The sequence below is a fragment of the Seriola aureovittata genome, chromosome 4, assembly GCF_021018895.1.
Source record: "Seriola aureovittata isolate HTS-2021-v1 ecotype China chromosome 4, ASM2101889v1, whole genome shotgun sequence".
NCBI lineage: Eukaryota > Metazoa > Chordata > Actinopteri > Carangiformes > Carangidae > Seriola > Seriola aureovittata.
In genome coordinates, this window is record NC_079367.1 from 10,243,771 (window position 1) to 10,266,013 (window position 22,243).

Here is a 22,243-nt window from a genome sequence, read left to right on the forward strand (position 1 = left end):
ATGAAACTGTCCTAACTGAAACATGTAAAGAACAAAAAACCTCAGGGTTTCAAACTTGGAAAATTAGATTTAGTGCCTTTTTATATATACCGTAATCTACAAAAGCTGGTATTCAAGCAGTTGGTGCTTGAGTACAGAATGACACAGAAGCATTTTCGGGGGCAATGCAAGTGATTGCTGTGTGCATTGATGCTGATTGGCATGATTTCTGGATGATGTAAATCTTTTGTAAACTTTTTGTCCTTGAGGTGTCTACAGAGTTTCACATGTAATGTGAATGAATGGGGCCTTTGAAATACTTAATATCATTCATGAACTGCCATCAAAATAAGCTTGAGTGGAGTCAATTAGTGTACAATACTGAGCATTTTGACATTTGAAAACAGTTTGTACTGTATGTAGGTGGTGTGCTATAAATACAATGGGACTGAATGGTTCTTCTGTAGATTTGAATGCTTTATATAGCTAATAACATGTCACCATGATAAGTTTATGTACACAGCAGTAAAGAGCATTCTGAAATATCAGTGGACTTTGTACTGTATATAGCTGAGATAAATGTAATGGATGTCTATATAGGTACTGAAAAAGTATAACAAATACAAATAAGAAAAAAACATAGCAACCATCTACAAAAATATGTACTATTTGACATATGAGCTATGTTGGTAGCATTAACTGCATGAGGAACACATCTAAAGGTTTTAAAAATCGTGTTTTACGGGATCTCTCATTAAATAGGCAAGTTTGCTCCTGCAAAGCAATTCTACTAATAAGTACATAAGAGTCTTTATACAATGACAAAAAAGCACAAACATTTTACCTGGGTAGGGCACGTGTGAGATAAGCAGAAAACATGCAGGAGTTTTGAAATACAAATTCAAAATGTTAAAATGCAAAATTACAAATTGTGCAACTTATTTAAAATTCCACCTAACTTTTTAACCGAGTAAAATGGATTTTACAACTTTTCCACATTGCAATATGAAGCCTTTCATGTAGGCTTAGCATTAGGAAACTCCCTTTACTATGGCCGAACAAGTTTAATATATTAGACTTCCATGACAAGGCAACTAAAGGCTATGAGGAAAAGGGTGGAAAAATGGATTTGCACTGTAAATGTGGACAGAATTGGCGAGGCAAAAACTGTGGAACAATGCGGATTTTTTTTTTTATACACTCATAAAAGAATAGCTACACACCCTCCAGTGTTTTCTGCTCGGCGTGTTCCCATCAGTCCATGTTGTGGTGGGAGGTTGGCTGGATTCTGCAGGAAGCGGTGACAACAAGACCAACGGCTAAACCGGTTTCATTTCACAATAAGAGATGATTAGATTAGACAACGACTACAGAAAAAACAAAAATCGTAACAACTTCAGATGGTATGACTTGAATAAAAGTTCTACATTTTTAATGTAATGGCATAAAATTTACTTTATATGGAGTTTCTACGTTACAAAAACAATAACTGTCACGTCTCCTTTAATTTGAAGGTGATAACCGGAAGTTCAATTTTTATTTGGCTAGCTTGACTGTTGAAGGTGTGGATGGAAGAGAAACAAGTTGAGGTGGTGGCGGTTAGGTTTATTGACTGCAGTCAAACAACATTAAACAGTGTCAGACATAGCGTGTTACCATGTCAGTATGTTTAGCTTCTTCTTGACGGTGAAGAGGCAGCGTTTCCACGATGGCGGTTACCGCAGTACAGGCGTTTCCATGATGGCTAAACTGAAAACTTAAGGAGCACACTTTTAACAAGGAGCTGGAGTCTTCTCCCAGACTTTGCCTGCTGTCACTGTGTAAAAAAAAAAAAAAAAAAAAAACTAACGCCACCATGGCATACACTACTTCGGTTTCAATATGGGCATTTGCTTTTAGTTTATACTTAGGCGTGTCCAAGTGTTATTTTTCCATACCACTGAAAATATACACAGGGAAGTACAACGTATCCTCGGTTGTAGATCTGACTCCGCTTCGGCGAGTAGCGTTAATCTCTGATGGAAACGGTCTCTCTCTGGCTTCTGATCCAACTGGAACAGTGAACTTTCTGGACATGGTACAAAACTTGGAAGGGGATTCTGGAAGAGGTTACTACATAGAAATGTCAATTGGCACCCCCAGTCAAACGGTAATGTATCCTAAACACTGTGAGTGTGTGTGTGTGAGAATATATATATAGATATATATATATCAGTCGTTTCGGTTTGATATCTGTATGATTTGTACAGGTGGTTTCAAAACAATCAGACATACTCTGTTTTTTTATTTAATTGTTTATGTTTACTTTTAGCAGAACGAGGTTAAGTGCGCAACTTTCTTTTTTTACTTTCTCTCTTCTCCCTACTTTCCTTTTCAGTCATTGGATTTTACACAGGGTCATGTGTTATATTCAGTCACTGATAGCAGATCTGGTGTGTCTGCTGTGTGTGAACAGGGGCCGGTCCGTCCACCATGTGATCAACAGAATGGAGTTGAGTGTGAGAGTGGGCTTGGTGTCATTGTTTCACCTCAGGGCCTTGTCTACGTATTCTTATTCTAAGATTATAATTAATCATACTTAGCCCAACAGCACAAAAAAGACTTGGGTTGCAGAGGATAAGCCCGGCATACTTCACTATCACAATTCTTGTAAAAGAAGATCAACTGTTTATTTCCAGGGCTGTCTGAGTCCATCATAGCAGGATAGTATCACAGCTGTGGGGTGCAGCAGCTGGTTCAAGTCTGTACAGCCATGGGGTCTGTAGGTAGACTAAAGGCCCACTCACATGCCCCCTCACATGATGCTGACTGTGAGGACCAGTGTTTCTTACCAGGCAGCTGACAGGGATTATGAGGCTCCCAGGGAGCAAAGAGCAGCCCCAGAACTGTGCATAACAGCACAGGCCCTGGTGCAGGCAGCATAATTGCTGCTTATTTTCTTCTGGTTGCACCGAAATATGCCTGTGTAATTTATTGTCATCATTTCATGCTGCTCGTTATGTAAAGTGCCTAACAAGATCATATTAATGATTAAGGAGGACTAAATGGTCCCGGAAGAGTTGGAAGAGGGATTGTCCCATCACTATTAAAAATACATGATGCTTCAGGGTGTTGTAGGTTTAAGTCTATGCTCTGCCATTGTGTTGTAAGTAGATGTGTTTGAAATGGAGCTTAAAGGAAAGGTGAATTATCTCATTAGTATCTCATTGACCTGTTGTTCCTGGGCCTCTCAAGTTAAACAGATCAGAGCTTTTAAGACTCTTGGGTGGCACAGCAGTTTCTCAGGCTCACAGAAGCTTATAAGTGCTGCCTGCCATGCCACTTCCTTGTGTCAACCTCTGAGAAGATAATGTTGCACCATAGTTCCCTCACAACTTTACACATAACAAAGGAGGAAATCCTCCAGATTTGATGTTGGTTCAGACTTTATTCCAAGTAACATTTTATTCCTGTGGGCCTTCCTTAGGTAACGTAGAGGGCAAATGATACACCTGTCTATATGCATTCATTCACCAAACACAACTGTGGTTCTTAATTAGTAATCAACAGTCATCAGAAAACAGATTACAATAATATTATCCTCTGACTCTTTCATGGTTAATCCTCAGGAAATGCAGTCATTCACAATTGTCTATTTTCAAACAAATCACCGTCTATTATAGAAAGTGACTAAATTCATTTTTATTTATAATATATGGGCTCAATTAAGCCTTATTGCTTTATGGGTATTACTGTTTTGTATGGATAAGACACATTGAGTATCAACGGTGCCCCACCTGTTGATTCCTAATAAGATATCTTCACTGTAGACATTTTGACTTATCATAGCAGAAGCACATGTCCAGCTAACGACTTTAGAGATGACTCAACTCCTTGAAGTGTCCTAGTATTGAGACAGCATGCACAATACCAGGTCCCTGAAACCAGTTCACCTATATGGACAGTGGTTGGTACTAATTATCATTATCATCATCATAATATACACCTGTGTGTTTCCTGCAATGACATCATTACGTACACCTGTGTGTTTCCTGCAATGACATCATTACGTACACCTGTGTGTTTCCTGCAATGACATGACAAAATGACAGCTGCAAAAATGGTTTATTTCAGACCTGTGTCGGGTGACTTGCTCTCTACCCAGCCCGAGGAGACTCAGGGAGAAGTAAAAAGTGATTTGAATACAATTTCTGACTGAATATCACTTTAAAAATTTGTACCCATGGATGATAGTTTTGTGGGAAATATGTCACAGTATGTGTCAGCATCATTCAAGTCAAAGTTTCTGCTATGTTAAAATGTAATTTACAGAATTACCTGTTACTTGTTACTATTCTATTATGAGTTTAATAGATGTACAGAGAGACACTGCATCATCAGAACTGCACATTACCAATTCTTTAATGGCTTGGGAATAGCAGGAGTTATAATGTACACTATAGATAGAGGAAATAGTTACACTTTTTAACATTGTTCCTTTAATATTCCAGACTTAGCACTCCTTTACTCTGTCAATAGTTAACAGTGAAACCTTTATATCAGCTATTCATGTCAAGATAGCTCAATCCACTTTGGTTCAGATTGGTTATGCAGTGCCAAAATGGCCTGTAACACAATACTATTGAGTTGTACTATCAGTATTATTCTAACCAAATGATGATGTGATTACAGGGCTGTGGTGTTAAATGAGGCACTATTCAAATGAGCCACTAATTGCCACATCTGTTAGCATGTGGCACAGCCAGGCTGAGGTGTCGGCTGGAGAGCCTCACATCTGCTAATTGGTACAAACAGGTAGCAGATGCACGTTTCTGCCATGGAGCCACTGCCAATTAGACAGTGAAAGCTCAACTGCAGGCTGCTGCAGCAGCAGGGGGAAGAGATTTGCCCGAGGCTCAGTAGCCGAGCTGAGGGAGGATAGTGTGACTAGAGCAGATAGGCGGTGTGGGGATAAGGAAATGCCCCTGCTCCCCCTCCTTCACCACAAGGTTCCAGTGTTTTCCAATCTGGCCTGTTTGGCCGGTTCAGGTCTTGTGTGACGGGATTGATACCATCTGCAAGGCAGCAGAGGGGTTTTAGATGGCACAGTCTGCGTGATGGGACCACGGCCAGTCCAATGAGGAGGAACTGATAAGCCCACCTCCTGCAGACAGGCCATCAGGGGCTTCCTGTGCAAGACTGAACTGGTCGATAACACATGGTTGATAGTTACAGAATTGTTTCATAATGACTTTTTGCACACCTGAGCATGACAGTGGGATGTTGGCTATAATGAATTAATAATGATATTTTGGTTTCTGAGCAAAAATGCAGTATAATGATGAACAAGCTCTAGTTAGACATGATTTATGTGTGATTTGCTTGAGGCAAAGTTTGAGGAAGTCTATGTTTTTCTTGTTTGGAGTGACTTGTTTGCCTGTAGCATTCTTTTACATGTGAAATAATCCACTTCCTGCTGTTCTGGTCTGTCAAAAACAAAGGCAGCCAACGAGAAGTGATGCTAGATTGATTGTTGCAGTGACTGTTTGTTCCTGTGTGGCTGAGCATGCTGAATGAACACTTTGTATTTTCATAGACTGCATCATGTGACATCATTGAAAAGACACTGTATAGACTTCTTTGTTGTTGATTTGTCAGGTGACTGTGGGTTGTCAGGTTTGTGACCCCATCATGGTGAGGAACGCTCGCTAGTGAGTGTTAATATGGCCATTGCTCAGTTGTGGAGGTGACAGAAGTCTGCTGGCTAATTAGTTCCCACTCGTTGACTTGATGCCTGGAAGACAACATTATCTCAACTGCTGTTAACCGGTCCCCACTGTGAACGTGACACATACCAGAATGGCTGGATAGGTCATACAGTCATATCAGTAGCTAGAGGCTAACATGTTTGACTCACAGATCACACATTACAGGGCAATTATATCAGAGGTGCGTAGTAATATATGATCAGTGACAAAGCTTTTTACACCAATTTGTTCCAGTATGGAATCAGTAGAAATTAGTGTTACCTCAGTCAGGTTTTCTTTGTACCTGAACCAAGTTCCTGCTCAGGCCCAGTTGTGCTTCTGTTTTGACTACAATATGTTGGACAGTTGAAAGCTCTGCATTAGAGAATAATTAGTCTGCAACACTGACCAAAATTTTGTAAAACAAAACAAGTACCAGAGTGGTTGTTGTTTAAGTTTTCCAGTCTACTGATGATTTCACACAGGAGGCATTTTAGCTGCTTGTAGACTTTACAAACCACATGCGACACTGCTAAGTTGTTCAATGTTTGTTAATGAGAGGTTCGATATGGATCTTTCAAGGGGCACAAAACAAAGAACAGATTAAAATAATTTTTTGCGTGTTTTGCTGTTTTTTTTCTTGTACTGTTTACATTCTTTTTCTTTTTCCAGATGAATTTTTCTGTAATTTACTTTTTGTGTCACTATGTCTTCCTATGAAGCACTGCCAGAAATTTTCTTGTTCTCTATAATTAATAGTACAGAAAAAAAAAATCTTAAAATATCCTTGTTATCTTTTTAAAGCTTAAAGACTTCTTATCAGTATATCCACTGTGCTTCAGCTGTCATTCTTTCCCCTGTGACTCAGGAGCGCTGTAAGGTAGGGTGGGGCTGATGCAGATAGCTGTAATGGTTGTTAAAGCAAACTCTTCCTTCTGTTTTGCAGCTAAACATCCTGGTGGATACGGGTAGCAGTAACTTTGCTGTGGCTGCAGCCCCACACCCATTCATTACTCACTACTTCAACACTGCACTGTGAGTGGCTGGAGCACTTTGTGTAATCTGATATACAAATTCTTGGATATGTGACACCCATATTCAGTTTCACTTTAGTTCTTGTTTAACCATGTCTGTTCTCCATCACCCACAGTCTCTCATCACAGAAGCAGAATGTATTGTCGAAATGTATCAGAGATTGTAGATTTTCCACAGACAGAACAGATATGCATAGTATTTCTACACTCATGAATTATATAATCAGGAATCACATAATCATTAAAGCTTTAACTTTGTTTTAAAGTGGTGAATCTGTCATGTCAAAATCTTCCCTTGACATAAATTTATCTTTTAATGTAGCCCTTTATTACAGTCCTAGTCCTTATTTCCCACAAATTATGCTACTCGTCTACTTACCACGGGCTTTTGGAACTATTCCCACTTATTTCTTCTTCCTCTCTGCTTAGCTCCAGTACCTACCAGTCAGCTGGTCGGACTGTTGCTGTCAGGTACACCCAGGGCAACTGGGAAGGTGAACTGGGCATCGACCGTGTCATCATTCCCAAAGGTCCAAATGGGACCATCATCGTCAACATAGCTGCCATCCTGTCATCTGACGGCTTCTTCCTTCCTGGGGTCAACTGGCAGGGCATCTTGGGGCTGGCATATCCCATGCTGGCACGGGTGAGAGAGATAATCTTGTATAATACTTTATATCTTAGAGCCCAGTGTGATAGTAAATATCAAAATGCAGATTCACACTTTAAAAACTATGAAATATATATAATATTAATAAGAACAAACAGCATTTCTGTTGTCCAGGACTATTCATGTAGAATAAAAAAGGGTGAAAAGTGAAATATAGAAATCTGAAAAATGACTAATCAATTGTGAAAGAGCACTTTTCCCCCTCCTTTTGGTCTGTAAATGGAATTGTACTTAACACAGTGTTTATGATGAGTATCCATCAATTTATAAATCAAAAGGGACTATTTGTAGTCCATAGCTACAGCATCCTTGTTCATTTAGAAATCTACAAATACAATCATCTTTGTCGCCCTGATATTTCGGGACTCATATACTTAACAGTTGTCAGTAAATGAATGAAGACTGTACTATACTACCCAAAATATGTTAAATACAGTTTGTAGCAAATGACTTCCAATTGAAAATATATGGACTTGTATTAAATAAAGTACAAATCAGTCAAGCCTAATCCCTTGCAATCAGTTGGTCCTGCCACTATATTTTTTATGATTATTTTTTTTTTTTTTTTTTTTTTTTTTTTTTTTAAGTTCTGGGTTTGCATATTGATCACTGTGAAATACATCAAAAAAATAGGTCCATCTTTTGTTGCTGCACAGAACTGGAAGCAGTCCAATTTATATCAGACTTATTGTGTATTGATTAGTTGAAGCATCAAGCCTTTAGATACATGTAAAAAACTCAAGGAGGCAAAACGTGAGGGGAGAATGGAGCCGTACAGAGGGGGAAAATATTTTTCTTTAGATTATCCAGTTTTATCAAGTTGATCAAGCAGTACTGCAAAAATTCCTACTGTCCCACATTTCTTATATAGTGCTCAATTACTTTTTAGACTAAGATCTTATCTAAGCATAGTCATGGACATTTCACATGACAACAGAAACGTTTTCATGTTCATGATTTATTTTCAGCAGCCAATGGTCTGATGCATCTGCTCTTTTTTTAATATTCCCAGTTTAATTTACTTTTTGTTGCTCTAATATATCCTGTTTTTGTTTCTATCCTTACTTCCTCCACAGTAATACTTTGTCAGTCAATCACTTAACATTTTAAGGGGACATAGAAGAACATCCTGGGTATGTGTTAAGTGTGACAGAGGAACAAAACCTAGGTGCTTCTCCCAGTGTCAGCTTTCTTTAACGTTAAGTGCTGATGGGACACGGATGACGTCAGTGTAAACTGGCACAATACATTCTTTCATTCTGTGCAGACTACAACAACCTTTGGGATCAAATGCCAGTGATTAAGCAGCAGATATGCTCACACTGACCACTTTGTGCTGCTGGTGTCTCCTGGGTGTTCAGGTTCATCTTGCCTGAGGGCTGTTTGTCATGCGTGATATGATCACACAGTAGTGACATGAAAACCTATCTGTGGAAAACAGGAGAGAACATCATTTTGTCAAGGGGCATACTACTGTCTCATACCTACATACTGTGCATAAATGCACACACAGTCAATGTAATTTTGGTCTGAGTATTGTTTTAATCAAACTAATTTAAAAGTAAATGTATGGAAAACACAATGAGAAAAGCTGCATCGGCCTGCCAGCAATGAACTATCTCCCATGGTATGAGTAGAACTTTGACCAGGCCCACAGCCAGATAGATGGTGTTTTAACATCGGTACTTCCCAAATTTACAAAATCATATTGACCAACAGAAGTAATTTGACTAAATATTAGTCCTATTACCAACTTGTGTATTTTTTTCTCCTCCTTCTCTCCCCCTAACTATTATTTCATTTCTAAAAGGCTACCATCCCATGCAGTCAGTTAGGATACAGAATAGTTTAGCAGAATCCATCAAAAAAATTGTTTTTCACTTGGGTTCTTTTTTTTTTCAAAACCTACATTTAGCATTTTTGAAACAAAATCATTCATTTCTAAGATATTTGTTTTCTGAATTTAATACCTTTTTATATTGTTGGTTGATTGCAAAATATGGCAAACAGGAGAGAATAAGTGAGGTAATGTTGACAATCACACAAACTAAAAGCTTAAAATGTGAAAGCTTGAAGCCCAAAGCTCAAATCGTTTACCACGAGTTAATGATTACACATCACTCCTCTCTTCATCAGCCCGACTCATCTGTGGAGCCCTTCTTCAACTCTGTGGTGAAAAGGCTGGGAATTCCTGACATCTTTTCCCTCCAGATGTGCGGTGCTGGACTGTCAGCCAGCAGTACAGCAGACCCAGCGGGTGGCAGTCTTGTGAGTAGTCTGGGGGGGCTGTCTGGGGAGAAGTTTGATCAAATGAATATGTCAAATAAGGTTTGGTTGTAGCCTACCGTTTGCTCAAAGGTAAAGTGACATAAACAGAATAACTTTTTCAATTCAGTTCAGTATTATTTGTATAACACCAAATCACAACATACATTATCTAAAGGTACTTTACAGTGAAGGGTCAAGGCCTTACAGTATTATAGAGAGAAACCCAACAGTTCCCACAATGAGTAAGTACTTGGCGACAGTGGTGAGGAAAAACTCCCTTTCACCAGGAATAAACCTCCAAAAGAACCAGACTGTGAGCTGGTTCTACAGGAGAGGAGCCTGATAGCAGAAGGCTCTGCCTCCCATTCTAGTCTTAGAAACTCTAGGAACCACCAGTAGGCCAGCCTTTTGAGAGCTGAATGTTCTGTTGGGATAATAGTATAGTATGAGCTCGCTAAGATCTGACCGTGCCTGTCCATTAACAGCTTTGTAGATGAGGAGGAGAATTTTTTATTTAATTCTGGATTTTATAGGGAGCCAATGCAGAGAAGCTAACACAGGAGAGATATGATCTATTTTCCTATAATTATATTTATTATATTTTCGTATATTTTGTATGATCTCTGCCTCTAATTCTGTATCATTGTTACAATTTGTGTATAGACTTATTTAACATGTGCAGTATCAATTATGTCCTTCACTCAGAAAGGACTGGGATGTGGTTGAGTTCTCTTCTTCTCAGACTAAATAAAATCCTTCACTAGTGGATCAGACAGAGCAGCTCTATGCATTTTAGAAAACTAATAGCTGGCATCTTCCTCGTCAATGTGGTTTCTCCATTGGAGGCCCAGTCTAGTTAGAGTGCAGCTAATTAAGCTAAGACAGTATCCTGCTGAGTGCAGGTCTGTCGCTGTTATACAAACGGCCTCGGTGCCTCGCTCCCTGCATCTCCATCACATGACCCACTGATACAGACAGATGGATTAGATGGTAGGGTGTATGTGTGTGTGTTTTTATGTATTAAGCCAAAATGTGGAAGGATAAACCTTTGCTAAAGTGTGCTCTTGTTGGATATTCAGTGTGTTGCTGTGGTCACAGTTATCCCATTGATGAACGAAGAAGTATATTTGTTCCTCCTCAGATCATGGGAGGGATTGAACCAACTCTGTATCGGGGGTCAGTGTGGTACACCCCCATTGTAGAGGAGTGGTACTACCAAGTGGAGGTTTTGAAGCTGGAGGTTGGCGACCAGAATCTGGACCTGGACTGCAGAGAGGTAAACTTCCAACACTGTTGAACACCACCACCCACTATTCCAAAATAATATCTAAGTTAGTTGCATTCCTGATGAGCTGATTGTGTAAAAGTTACAGCACAGAAATGAAACAGAACCTGTAGCACTGCAAGGGAACGTAATTCAGTTTGTCTGCTTGTAAAAGAACTTCCTCATTTCATATTCTTTTGCTTGTTCAAGGTCTTCCATAGGAGCCTGTTGAGCTGAGAGAAACCCTACTGCACTTCACACTTTCTCCCTTTCTTTCAGTATAACATGGATAAAGCTATAGTTGACAGTGGGACGACACTGCTGCGACTTCCTGTCAACGTCTTCAATGCGGTGGTAGAAGCCATCACACGCAGTTCTCTGGTACGCTACCGTCTCTCCGCAGACAATGATGAAACATGTTGTCAGAGCAAAGAGATGCAGGGGAGGATAGTGCACACTCACTGTTCAAGGACGGAGTCGCTTTGAGAGAAGGAACAGGAGTTTTACTGTTATAAAAATATATATGTGTGCTTGTGTACGCCCATGCTTTTGTTTTTTTTTGTACTTTACACATTTTTAACCTTTTACAACTGCACACAAACAGTACTCAAGGTTAATTTGAGCGTGGAAGCAACATTTTCAATTAATGTATCCATATCCTTGCAGATTAATCCCAAGTGGGAAGATAAAAGAGAGCATCAAAACCTGTTTTGATGCTGTATTGACCTTCTGTTTCTGTATGTTTGTCTTTTGCCTTCCTGTCTCCCTCTGTGTCTGTTTGTCTATTTCTATGTCCTTTTTTTCTCTGTGGTTCAGATCCAGGATTTTTCTTCAGGCTTCTGGGATGGCACCAAGCTTGCATGCTGGATGAAGGGAGAGACCCCCTGGAGGTTTTTCCCCAAGCTGTCCATCTATCTGAGAGCCACAAACAGCAGCCAGTCCTTCCGTATCACCATCCTGCCTCAGGTACTTGGATAAACATAAACACAAAAACAAGAAATCCCTTCTCCAGAGTTTCTGTGTCAACTTTAGAGACATTAACACTTACCAGTCCCCATTCTCTTCTGTTAATTTGTATATCATCTTGCAGCTCTACATCCAGCCAATCACAGACGTGGACGGCACGCTGGACTGCTTCCGTTTCGGATTGTCGTCGTCAGCTAATGGCCTGGTGATTGGCGCTACTGTTATGGAAGGCTTCTACGTGGTATTCGACCGTGCGCAGCGGAGACTTGGCTTCGCACTCAGCAACTGTGCAGGTGGGGGATATAAGACCATTACAAAGACAGAAAAGTATAAAACTCAACATATACCAAGTGTCCAAAGATTCTAAGTTGATGTCCACAAATGGATTCTCTGGGTGTCAAAACACTGGTTTGGATGTATTTGTATTTGTGCGTGCATGATTTTATACCCACATTAATATTTTTATCAGTCTTATGATGCATTTTGTATGTTGTTTAAAATGTGTTACTTTTGTAGTAAATTTAATTTCCCAGTCTCAATATACTATATTTATTGTGTGTTTGCTTGAAGTACTGAACTACATACAAACACACACAAGCAGAAAATTCATACAACAGGGGTTATCTCAGGGCAAGTAGCAGTAAGTACTCAACTACAACAGCTTAAAATTCTTCTACCTTCTATTCGCCTATTTACAAACCACTGCAGTGTTTGAGTAAAATAAAAAAATAAAACATGCAAAACAGGATAGAAAGTCCCCCTTTTTGTTTGTTGTTTAGAGCAGCACATGTTAAAGTTTATATGAAAGGGCTATATGTTGATCTCTGTTAAATGGTTTTTTTCTGGTTACATATAAATGTCATTTGCGGAAATGTTGCTGATTCTTTATGAAAATATTGCTCATATTACTTCAACACAAGAAGAAAACAGTCCAGAAGTCCATAAAGTGCTCGAGGTTAATTGATGACTTATGTAAAAGCAAACTGTGCAATAAACTCTTCAATAATACTTTGAGGCTGAGTGATCAGGACTGAATATCCCGTTCATCATGACATAAACAGCAAAAGTTTAACATTAAACAGTGATATTTCCCTGAAGTTCTGCTTGCCAAGACTTCCCACTCTCATATTAAAGTACAAAGATCACTTTTGTTCTTTATTAAGCAAACAGATGTAGGCTGAAGGTTAAGGATGCAGGCTTGTGACAGTAGGGTTGCCAGCTGTAATTCCTGAGCTGGCTGGTAAAATCCAGACAGAGAAAACTCTAAACTATGGACGATTTGCCCTGAAGTAAAACAAAAAAACCTCAAATTACGTGAACGGTGCTGCTCAGTAGCCGCCAGTCTAAGATGACAGTTGTTTTAAGGAGCTGCCACAAGTAAATCGATATCTTAGCTCAATAGTAACACAGTTGACATTTTATATCTGTTATAAGTAATTGTTTATGATCACCAAAGTATAAACAAGCTTCCTCATGAAAATATCTCAAGCTCATCTATACGCTCAGGTTTCTGGTTTTATTCATCAGTGGTTAAACACATTTCTTATCAAATTTTCTGTATGAGCATGTTTGAGATAAATTTATTTCAACTTTTTGTCTGAATAGTACTAATTCAGTGTTCCTTTTGTAAGGGTCACAAGGTTCATTTTGTCTTTTTTTTTCCATTTGATGTTGGTTGATATTTATATGACTTGTGGTGTAGGGGTTTCCAGGCACTTTATATTTTACTTTTTACTTTAAATGTGAGTCAGCTAGTCAGAACTGATGTCTGCATCTACCTGTCCTTTATTTCTCTGCAGTGAGCGGTGGAGTGGCTCTGTCAGAGATCGCAGGACCCTTCTCAGCAGCAGACGTGGCGGCCGACTGCTCAGCCGGGACGCTGAAGGAGCCTATTATGTGGGTCATCTCCTACGCCCTGATGGCGGTCTGCGCTGTGGTCCTCATCATCCTGTTGCTCCTGCTGGTCCTTCCCTGTCGACGCAGAGACCACTCTGGGGAGATAACCGACGAGTCGTCACTGGTCCGCCACCGCATCAAGTGACTGAGAGGAAATGGACGGGTGACCAGGATGAATGAGCGGGGAGACAGTGAGCGGAGCCCGTCCACAGCGGTGGAGAAAGCAGTGAGGCTCAGCCTGGACCAAACAGTGACACCCGGCTCTGAATGTCTGACTGACTCGAGACTGTACTCATCAGTTTGGCCCATAGAGGTAGACACAGACACGTCGGCTGCCTCTTAAAGGGAAAATCAACCCTAAAAACACTTCTTAAAAACAGCTTTTGATGTATTTACAGTTCCAGTTTCCTGTTTACCTTTCTTATTCTCACTGACAATTCATGTCATGTCATATGTAGACACTGACATGGAGAAAGACATCTAGCATAGAAGAAGAAAAACAGATTAAAAGTTCATAATGCCATGTAGCTACAGGACAGTTTTTAGTAATGGGTATGACTTGCTTTTTCTCAGCTGGAAAGACTTGTGTGTTGTCAGTTTTGCTCTCTGCAACTACACTGAAATCGAGCGTCGGTTGAGAGAGCACAAATCAAGTTCAGACTTCAGCTCTTAAGGCCTGTCCAAAGGTATTTTGGAAAATGTAGGACAGCACTAACACAAACAGCAAGGTGAACCAAACTATGAAACAGTTCATCACAAAGAAAAAAAAATCCTGACACACACTAAACAACACACCAGCACTGACGCATATCAGTATAAGAATATCTAAGGGTGGAGTTTCATTTCTTGGTCAACAACCACTGGTGCATGCATGAACAATACAATTGAAATGTTACTGATTTAATTTACAGGCAAACTGTGTGTTTGTAATTTCTAAGGATATACAACCTCTTTAAATGTGCCTTTACAGATGATCAAATTAATGTCTGTGTCTGTTGAAGTTAAGGGGAAAAGCTGCTCAATCTATCACTGTTAATAGGAAGAATATTACACACGTTTACAGTGCCTGTAGTGCCCTTAAGTCTCAGTTCACTGCTAATACAGCTTCACGAACAGTTTGAGACTTATTCTGCTGAATTGCACTTTTTTTTTTTTCCTTAAGTCAATCAAAAGTGTAATATAAAGTTTAAAAATCAATATTTCCAGATTTGTTATGCAATTTTGTTGAATTAATGTAATTTTACTAATTCTCTGTTCATCCAAGTTTATATTTAAATTTCTTTGAATGTGATTGTATTATTACTCCAAAATATTTCTTTTTAGACACTAAATGTTCATGGGTATGTATTTATATTTCACATTTTATACAAATCAAACATTTAATTAGAAGCCAAATGATTTTTGAAACTGACACATTGTAAACACTCGCATCACCTGTGGACTACACTTTCTAGGTGAAGCTCAGTGACCTCTAGCAATAAAAAGTTATTAAATGCCATTTTATCGTCTCTTCACACTAGTGACAGTTTCATATGTAGAAGTCAGTGATAAACATGAAACATGGTGAGACCGCTGAGACTGTGCTGCACAATCAACCTGAAACTACTGCCTTTTGGCTCTGAGCATCAGCTTTGAGTCACATGATTCAAGTTTCTGTCTGCCAAAATTTAAAGTTTAAAAATTGTCAAATTGAAGGTATCTTGATTCTTTGAATGTTTGCTTATTTATAAGTGTCTTTTTCTGTGCCAAAATTGTTGTAAATAAAATAACTTGTGATCAAATTAATTATGTAAATCCTTTAAAATCAATAAATATATTTTGTTGTGAAAGGTTACGCTGGACCAAACCATCTTTTGAGAGTCAGTGGGAACAAGTTTGATATGGTTTTTGAGTGACATCTTGTGTTGACGCATGGTATGTCCATTTACTGGCTCAAACCTCACTATTAACGACATGAAACATTACAATGAGATTTATACAGACTAAAATAAAGACGCTATAATTATACAAAAATAAAATAAACGTACATTGTTTTAAAAGAGATAACATGAAAACATGGAGCTTACATTACATTACTTACATTTAAGCAAAACCCAAGTCTGCATCAACTGATATATTATGAAGAAAAAGAATACCAATAAAATAAAGAAATAAGTTATGTTAGTGATATAGATATTGATGAGGCATTAAAATGTGTCTCACTTAAAAAAATTTGTAAACACAAACATGTCAGAAAGTTCATCTTTGGGCCTGTCATCAGTCATCTTGATGCTTCTGTAAACAAAAAATAAATGTATTTGTATTCAGTTGGATGTCTTAAATGTTTTGTGTGTTTGAACATTATCCTACGTGTAAAGTTCAACATGAAAAACTACATATGAAGAAAAAACACTGATATAATAATATGAAAGCTTGAACCATTCAAAAAAGGTAAATTCCTAATTATTAGAATGACTTGTCATACAGTTTAATAAATAAGATGAAGGTCACACAACACAAATAAAATCCTAACTTGCAACAAGGCCCTGCTGTGATTCAAACATACTGTAGGTATTATCACATCCAGCCCCAGTTGAGCTGCAGTACTCGGAACACCAGATGGGTAAACCTTACTGCATCTGCTCCTCAAAGCAGATTAAATCATTTGTGCATTCACATACAATTTTTATTAAATTACACAGCATGAAATTTAATCTGTTTTTATTCTATATAACAGCCCTTAAGAGACAAATCTTTCTTTAGTTTTCCTGTATCCGGTCTGGTGCATTATCAAAAATCTAATGTAAGCTGTAAAAGGGTTTGACTTTGGCGAGTTTGTACCTTCATCTGGCGGTAGATCCAGTCCAGAAAATAGGTGACGTTGCCATAAACACCTGGTTTGTTCTGCTCAGCACAGTGTTCCCCCCAAATACTGTCCCCTATGAGCCACCATAGCCCATTTGTCAGAGACAGCAGAGGGCCGCCACTGTCACTCTGAAAATGAGTTCAGCACAAAACTTAAGAGAACTTTCATGAACTGCACACTCTGGAAATTATATATCACACTCATCAAGATTCACACATTCATTATCAAGGGGCTACACAATGACCTTCACAATGATCTCAGTGTCTTGTTTGGTGAAATTTAAACACTAAATGTTATCCATCCAGTTAAAGAAGCATGTAAGGTCCTTCAAGGATTTTATAAGGTAGACAGCTTCTGCCTAACTTTACATTCATTGCTGACTCAGTCTCACAAATTATGTGTTATAAGTGGAACTGTTTATTTAAACCATGTACAGAACATAGTGCAGGTTTTGTTTGACTTCGCCTCAAAGAAAATTACATAAGAGCATAAAAATGCTTTGAATTCTTTTCACAGGCTATTTTTTTGTTGTTGATCTGTTTGTGCAAGAAAAACTGAATTACACCATAAAATACAGTTTGTTATTAAAAAGCTGATGGTAATTGTTGCTGATAATGTAAACAGTGATTTCTTTGATTATATTTTATATATATTGTGTATATTGATCACTTGATTCTGCATATTAAGGCTGTATTTACAGCTAATATTGAAACATATCAACCCTGAAGGCAGCAGAACAGTGTGGTGGCAGTCACACTGCAGCTGTTTGGTACTCCACTATACAACTAACAAACACTTTATGACGTGATAATATGTGGGTGTGTTTCATGGCGTTAACAGTTAAAAAAGGACTTTATTTGTGTTGGTTTTCGTATTTAAATATTATTTTCAGACCTCTTAGAGAAAAATTATTGCATGTTTGTCTTACATGGCACATGCCCGTTCCTGCTTCCACCTCTCTGGCACATAACATGTCCTGTGATATCCTGCCATTGTAAGCAATGGAGCTGTTGCACTCTGCAGTTTCTATGAGCGAGACCTGAGTCTCCATCAGGTATGGAGAGTCTGTCAGAGACATAACAGACATTTTTTTGTCAAATAACAAGACAAATTAATTCATTTAAATCTGGATCTTGACCGTCCAGTTTGACATTGATTTAAAGTGATGTTGGTATTCTCTGCATAGACATTGTATATGCTGGTAGGCAAAACAGAGTTAAAGCCAATGAATGCGGAATAACAAAGTTACATACTTTGCTGCCATCTAGTGGCAGCACTATGTAACACGTAACCACAGCTGTCTTACCTCCATTTGCTGCGTGACCAAATTGTGTTATCCAGGCCTTCTGAGGTGCACTGAAGTTTAGACCAACATTTGGGAGGCACACAGGTCTGATATTACTGGAGGCTACCAAAGAAAACAAGATGGCTTTTGTTAATAAGTCTGCAATAGGAAAATTTGATTCTCTACGACTTTAAAAAAAAAAAGGTGTCTTTGTGTTGAGTCCCACAGCCTCTGTGCTCTCCACACACATGTATACATTTGTTCAACTGGTTTCCACAGAATAGGAGCCATACCCTGAATTTGCCACTTTATTGGGTACATTATTATTATCCACCTCATTCATATCAGTGAGGGTAGGCTAAAGCACAGAAAGGCCTCTCTGTTTAATGCCTCTCAAAAACAGTTTCTACAAAATCTGAACATGGCATCTGAGTGTATATAAGACTTACTACATGTGTTATGTTTCATTTCACAAATTACAATAAGTGACTACTCAAGAACAACCCTGGTTATTCTGGTATTTGGTCACAAAGACATTATGTGTAAGTGTGGCTCTATTGTTCATTTGGTTTTTCCATCCCTGTGTATGTAAATGTGTCTTTAAGCACCTCTGACGTCCAGGGGTTTGGTGAGCCTCATCAGAGCAATGTCATTCCTGCAAGTGCGGCTCTTGTAGTCTTCATGGGCAATGATGCGACTCACAGAGTAAGCAGGATTAAACAGAGTACCTAGTGCATCCACTATCCCGGCATACACTGCCCAGTCACTGGGGCTGGAGGCCCTGGATGGGAAAGAAACAGCAGGGAGGAGATTCAGGCCGGATCAGAGCACAATCACTGCTTTGAGGAGAGGTGGGGTGAGTAAGACCTTACCTGGCCACACAGTGTGCTGCAGTCAGTATCCAGAAGGGGGAGATGATGGCTCCTCCACAGCAGTGGGAGCCCGCAACCTGCAGGCTGACCTGCCAAGGCCAGGACCCAAGGGAGGCCTGCTGGCCCCCAGAGGCCCTGCTCGAGTTCACCCCGTTCCCACAATCTGAGGACAAGACGGCTATTAGAGAGGATTCATTTCACCTCAACTGGGATTTTATAAGCAGGTTTAAGAGAGGCCACATTTCTGTATAAGTCAGTCAAAGTGTAAATAAACTTAATCTTGGACCAGAATATTGTCTTCCTTTTTTTTTTTTTTTAACATTGCATGAAAACATTTCAAACCAGAAAACATCTGAAGATCACAACAAAGCATCAAGCTTTTGCTAAAGCTTAAGCCTTTTTTTTTTCCATTGTCTCATCTACTTTGTTGGCATCACAAGAACAAAACATGAACTAGCAATACAGAGAACACACACATCAGACATCAAATCAAATTAAAAACCTTCACCTGCAGAAAATCATCAACACAAACACAAACCAATATCATACAGTTCTAACCCCGTGGCTGCAGGAGAGGAAATACATAAATAATAGAAATCGCAACATTACAAAACTACAACATTCCTCCTCTAGTATTTCAGAACATTAAATAAAGTCCAAGTTTAGGAACATACCAGTACAATGCAATGTCACCACACTGTTGTTGGGGCATGTTTTGCTGCAGATGGCAAAGAAAAAACACGAATTAGTTTAATTTTGATCCAATATTAGCCTTTTGACATTGGTGTATTATTACCAGTCCACTTACCTGAGTTCAAGCTGTTGCAGTATGAAAGCCTCCGGGTTGAAATCTGACTTCACCATTAAGAATCCATCATCAGAGTCAGTCTTCTGTTGGCCAGATTTAAAATACGTCCCCCTGTCAAACCACATCATGGTGAGTACAGCTTTAATCAAATACATAAATCCTTCACACAACAGTCTTTGTGAAACACCTGAGCATCTTGACCTGCTGTATCCAACGGTCTGGCAGCTCGCTCTGCCCTGCCGCTCGGTCCAGCCGTGAGAACAAACGGTCCTCCAGGTTTTAGTCGGAGTCGAGTAGATTTGGAGAAGGAAGCTGGAACCATGCAGCCTCACTGAGCACAAACAGCAAACACACACAATGACTTGACATTTTGTTACTGGCGGAAAGTAGATAAAGAGGGAAACCAAGCCAGAGTCAAGTCGGATTTTTCATATTACCATTAACACTATTAACATTATATTAACTCTAATGATGAAACCAGGAACTACACATAATCATGAACAGCAATGTGTATAATGATTAAAAAGAAAAACAATGAAAGCTACATAAAGCTGACAAATAAAGGGGCAGAGCTTCTGAAATCTGAAAGTTAAAGTAAAACTTATATGAAGGTGTTTGTTTTGACTGAATAAAAAGGTGTGTACACTGTGTTTTATAAATATATGGGCGAGTGAACAGATTGCAGGATTTTCAGGTGTGTTTCATCCTGCACTTTGGCTTTGGATCGGGCTGTTTTACCACAGTTCGCTTCGTCCTGGCCAGCTGGACAGTCTGTCACTCCGTCACACCACTGGGACTCCCACACACAGCTCCCATCACCACACTGCATCCCGTGCACACAGGGCGAGGAAACTGAGACACAGGAAAGTGTGAGAATATCAGTGTGAATATATGCGATATGCAGTGTATATGTTTGTGTGTGTGTGTGTGTGTGTGTGTGTCTGTAAGGTAAAAATGACTGCAGTGCATTGAACAGTAGGGATAAATCCTGCACTCACAGTAATAAGCCAAAAGGATTCCAACCAGCAGCAGGAGGAGCAGCAAACAGATCACCGCAGTCACAGTGAACTTAACACACCTCTGTTTTACATCTGACAAAAAAACAACACACACTGTGACTGGACACCCATTTACACCCAGCTTACCCACTTATTAAATGTGTCTAATAAATGAACCTTTTCTCATTTCTTTCTTAAATGCAGCTTAATTTCATTTTTAGTAGTATGTAAACATCTGTATTTTTTGTCTCTGTTGTAAAAAGAATCTATGCATGAAACATCTGACTGACAGAAGCTACTGTGGTATGAAACTGAGTTACATTAAAACTAGACAGACTTTATACAAGAAATAACATTAGTATTTTAGTCATTTATAGGACAATGGCTGTCCTCTGTATGGAAATATAGGTTTGAGTTTACCCCCTTTATTTTCTGATTAATAATTTGTTTGAATTATCTGTCATTTATATCAAAAAGTTCTACACCTCCAATTATTTTGTTATGAGTCTGTACTGACAAAGTAAAGTAGTGTTTTTTCTTATGAGAACTATAAACTTTAAAAAATGGAAATCTGGAAAAGCTAAGCATATGTTTATAGCTATATGACTGTGATTAATAAAACCCTTTAATCTTCCTTTGAAGAAAAAATCCTGTTCAAAGCCAGCACTAAGCTCCTGTTTGAACAGTTGTATTAAAACCGCTTCAACACTATTTCTCCTCTGTAAAGAAAAAAAAAGGCTGAACTACCTTTATGCTTGGGGACGGAGACGCTGATCTCAGGTGGCGGGTTTGGAGCCAGACGATGAACATACTGAGGCTTCACATCTGAACGGGTGGGTGGAGGAAGTTTCCAGTCTCCATCTTCGTGGATGAAACGAGAACCTGAGTCCAGATACTGTCAGTAAAGCATAAATGATGATGAGAGCATAGCTTTCAAAAACCGGCTGCTTGTAATCTCTCTGAATAAAGTCATTAAAAAAATACCACAACTGTAAATGTACATGTGAGATTGACCAGCATTTCAAATACAAAATTAGCAGCATTTTAATCACTAATATATCTGATATTATTTTCAATACCAGTATTATCATAGTATGAATAGGAGTTATTCTACATGTATGTTTCTATTTAAAAAATGTTCTTACTTACCGGTTTGGTGGTCATTTTCTGTTTAAGCAACAATACCCTTCATTCACTGATGGATACAGTGGAAGAATCTTCCCACAGTCTTCCTCATATAATTCAAATCCCAATTTTGCAAGTAAATGATCTAGTCGGTATCAGTGTCCACTGCAAAGGTAATTGAAACTGTAAGAGAAAAATGTTCACAGCTCTGCTCCCTGGAAAGATACAGTTCAGATCTCTGTCACCTCCTCTCACATTTGCCCTTTTCTGCTCTCTCTTCAGTCTCACACCACTGATCAAATAAAGAGCTCACATGGGCGCCTGAGTGGTCACAGCTCCTCACACCTCCTCATCGGCATCGGTTTGAAGTTTCCCTCCTGAGCACACAACAAGCACAATAAGGACAGTTACTTAGTCTAAACATCCCACAGGTGTTATCTGCTGAACTGTCAGCGCGGTGAGTGAGCACCTTTATACCGACACGATGTATAAACAGGCAAACGCGTT

At 39.0% G+C, this 22,243-nt stretch overlaps 2 protein-coding genes across 2 annotated transcripts; one reads left to right on the top strand and one right to left on the bottom strand.

Moving 5' to 3' along the window:
* The first annotated feature begins 1,524 nt into the window (after window positions 1–1,524).
* On the top strand, window positions 1,525–15,637 carry bace2 (beta-secretase 2). Its single transcript, XM_056373569.1, has 9 exons — window positions 1,525–2,128; window positions 6,652–6,740; window positions 7,169–7,385; window positions 9,546–9,677; window positions 10,819–10,953; window positions 11,221–11,322; window positions 11,758–11,907; window positions 12,032–12,200; window positions 13,707–15,637. The coding sequence occupies exons 1-9, from the start codon at window positions 1,835–1,837 to the stop codon at window positions 13,946–13,948; spliced, it is 1,530 nt and encodes a 509-aa protein (XP_056229544.1). The 5' UTR covers window positions 1,525–1,834; the 3' UTR covers window positions 13,949–15,637.
* A 179-nt stretch (window positions 15,638–15,816) lies between these two features.
* Window positions 15,817–22,202, bottom strand: LOC130167407 (transmembrane protease serine 2-like). The gene is made up of 13 exons (XM_056373570.1): window positions 21,761–22,202; window positions 21,359–21,506; window positions 20,612–20,704; window positions 20,352–20,465; window positions 19,815–19,944; window positions 19,614–19,724; window positions 19,480–19,523; window positions 18,806–18,968; window positions 18,542–18,714; window positions 17,955–18,056; window positions 17,577–17,713; window positions 16,624–16,776; window positions 15,817–16,077 (listed from the first exon to the last, which is right to left on the bottom strand). Exons 1-13 carry the CDS (start codon window positions 21,773–21,775, stop codon window positions 16,060–16,062), a joined length of 1,401 nt encoding a protein of 466 aa, XP_056229545.1. The 5' UTR covers window positions 21,776–22,202; the 3' UTR covers window positions 15,817–16,059.
* Between the last annotated feature and the right edge of the window lie 41 nt (window positions 22,203–22,243).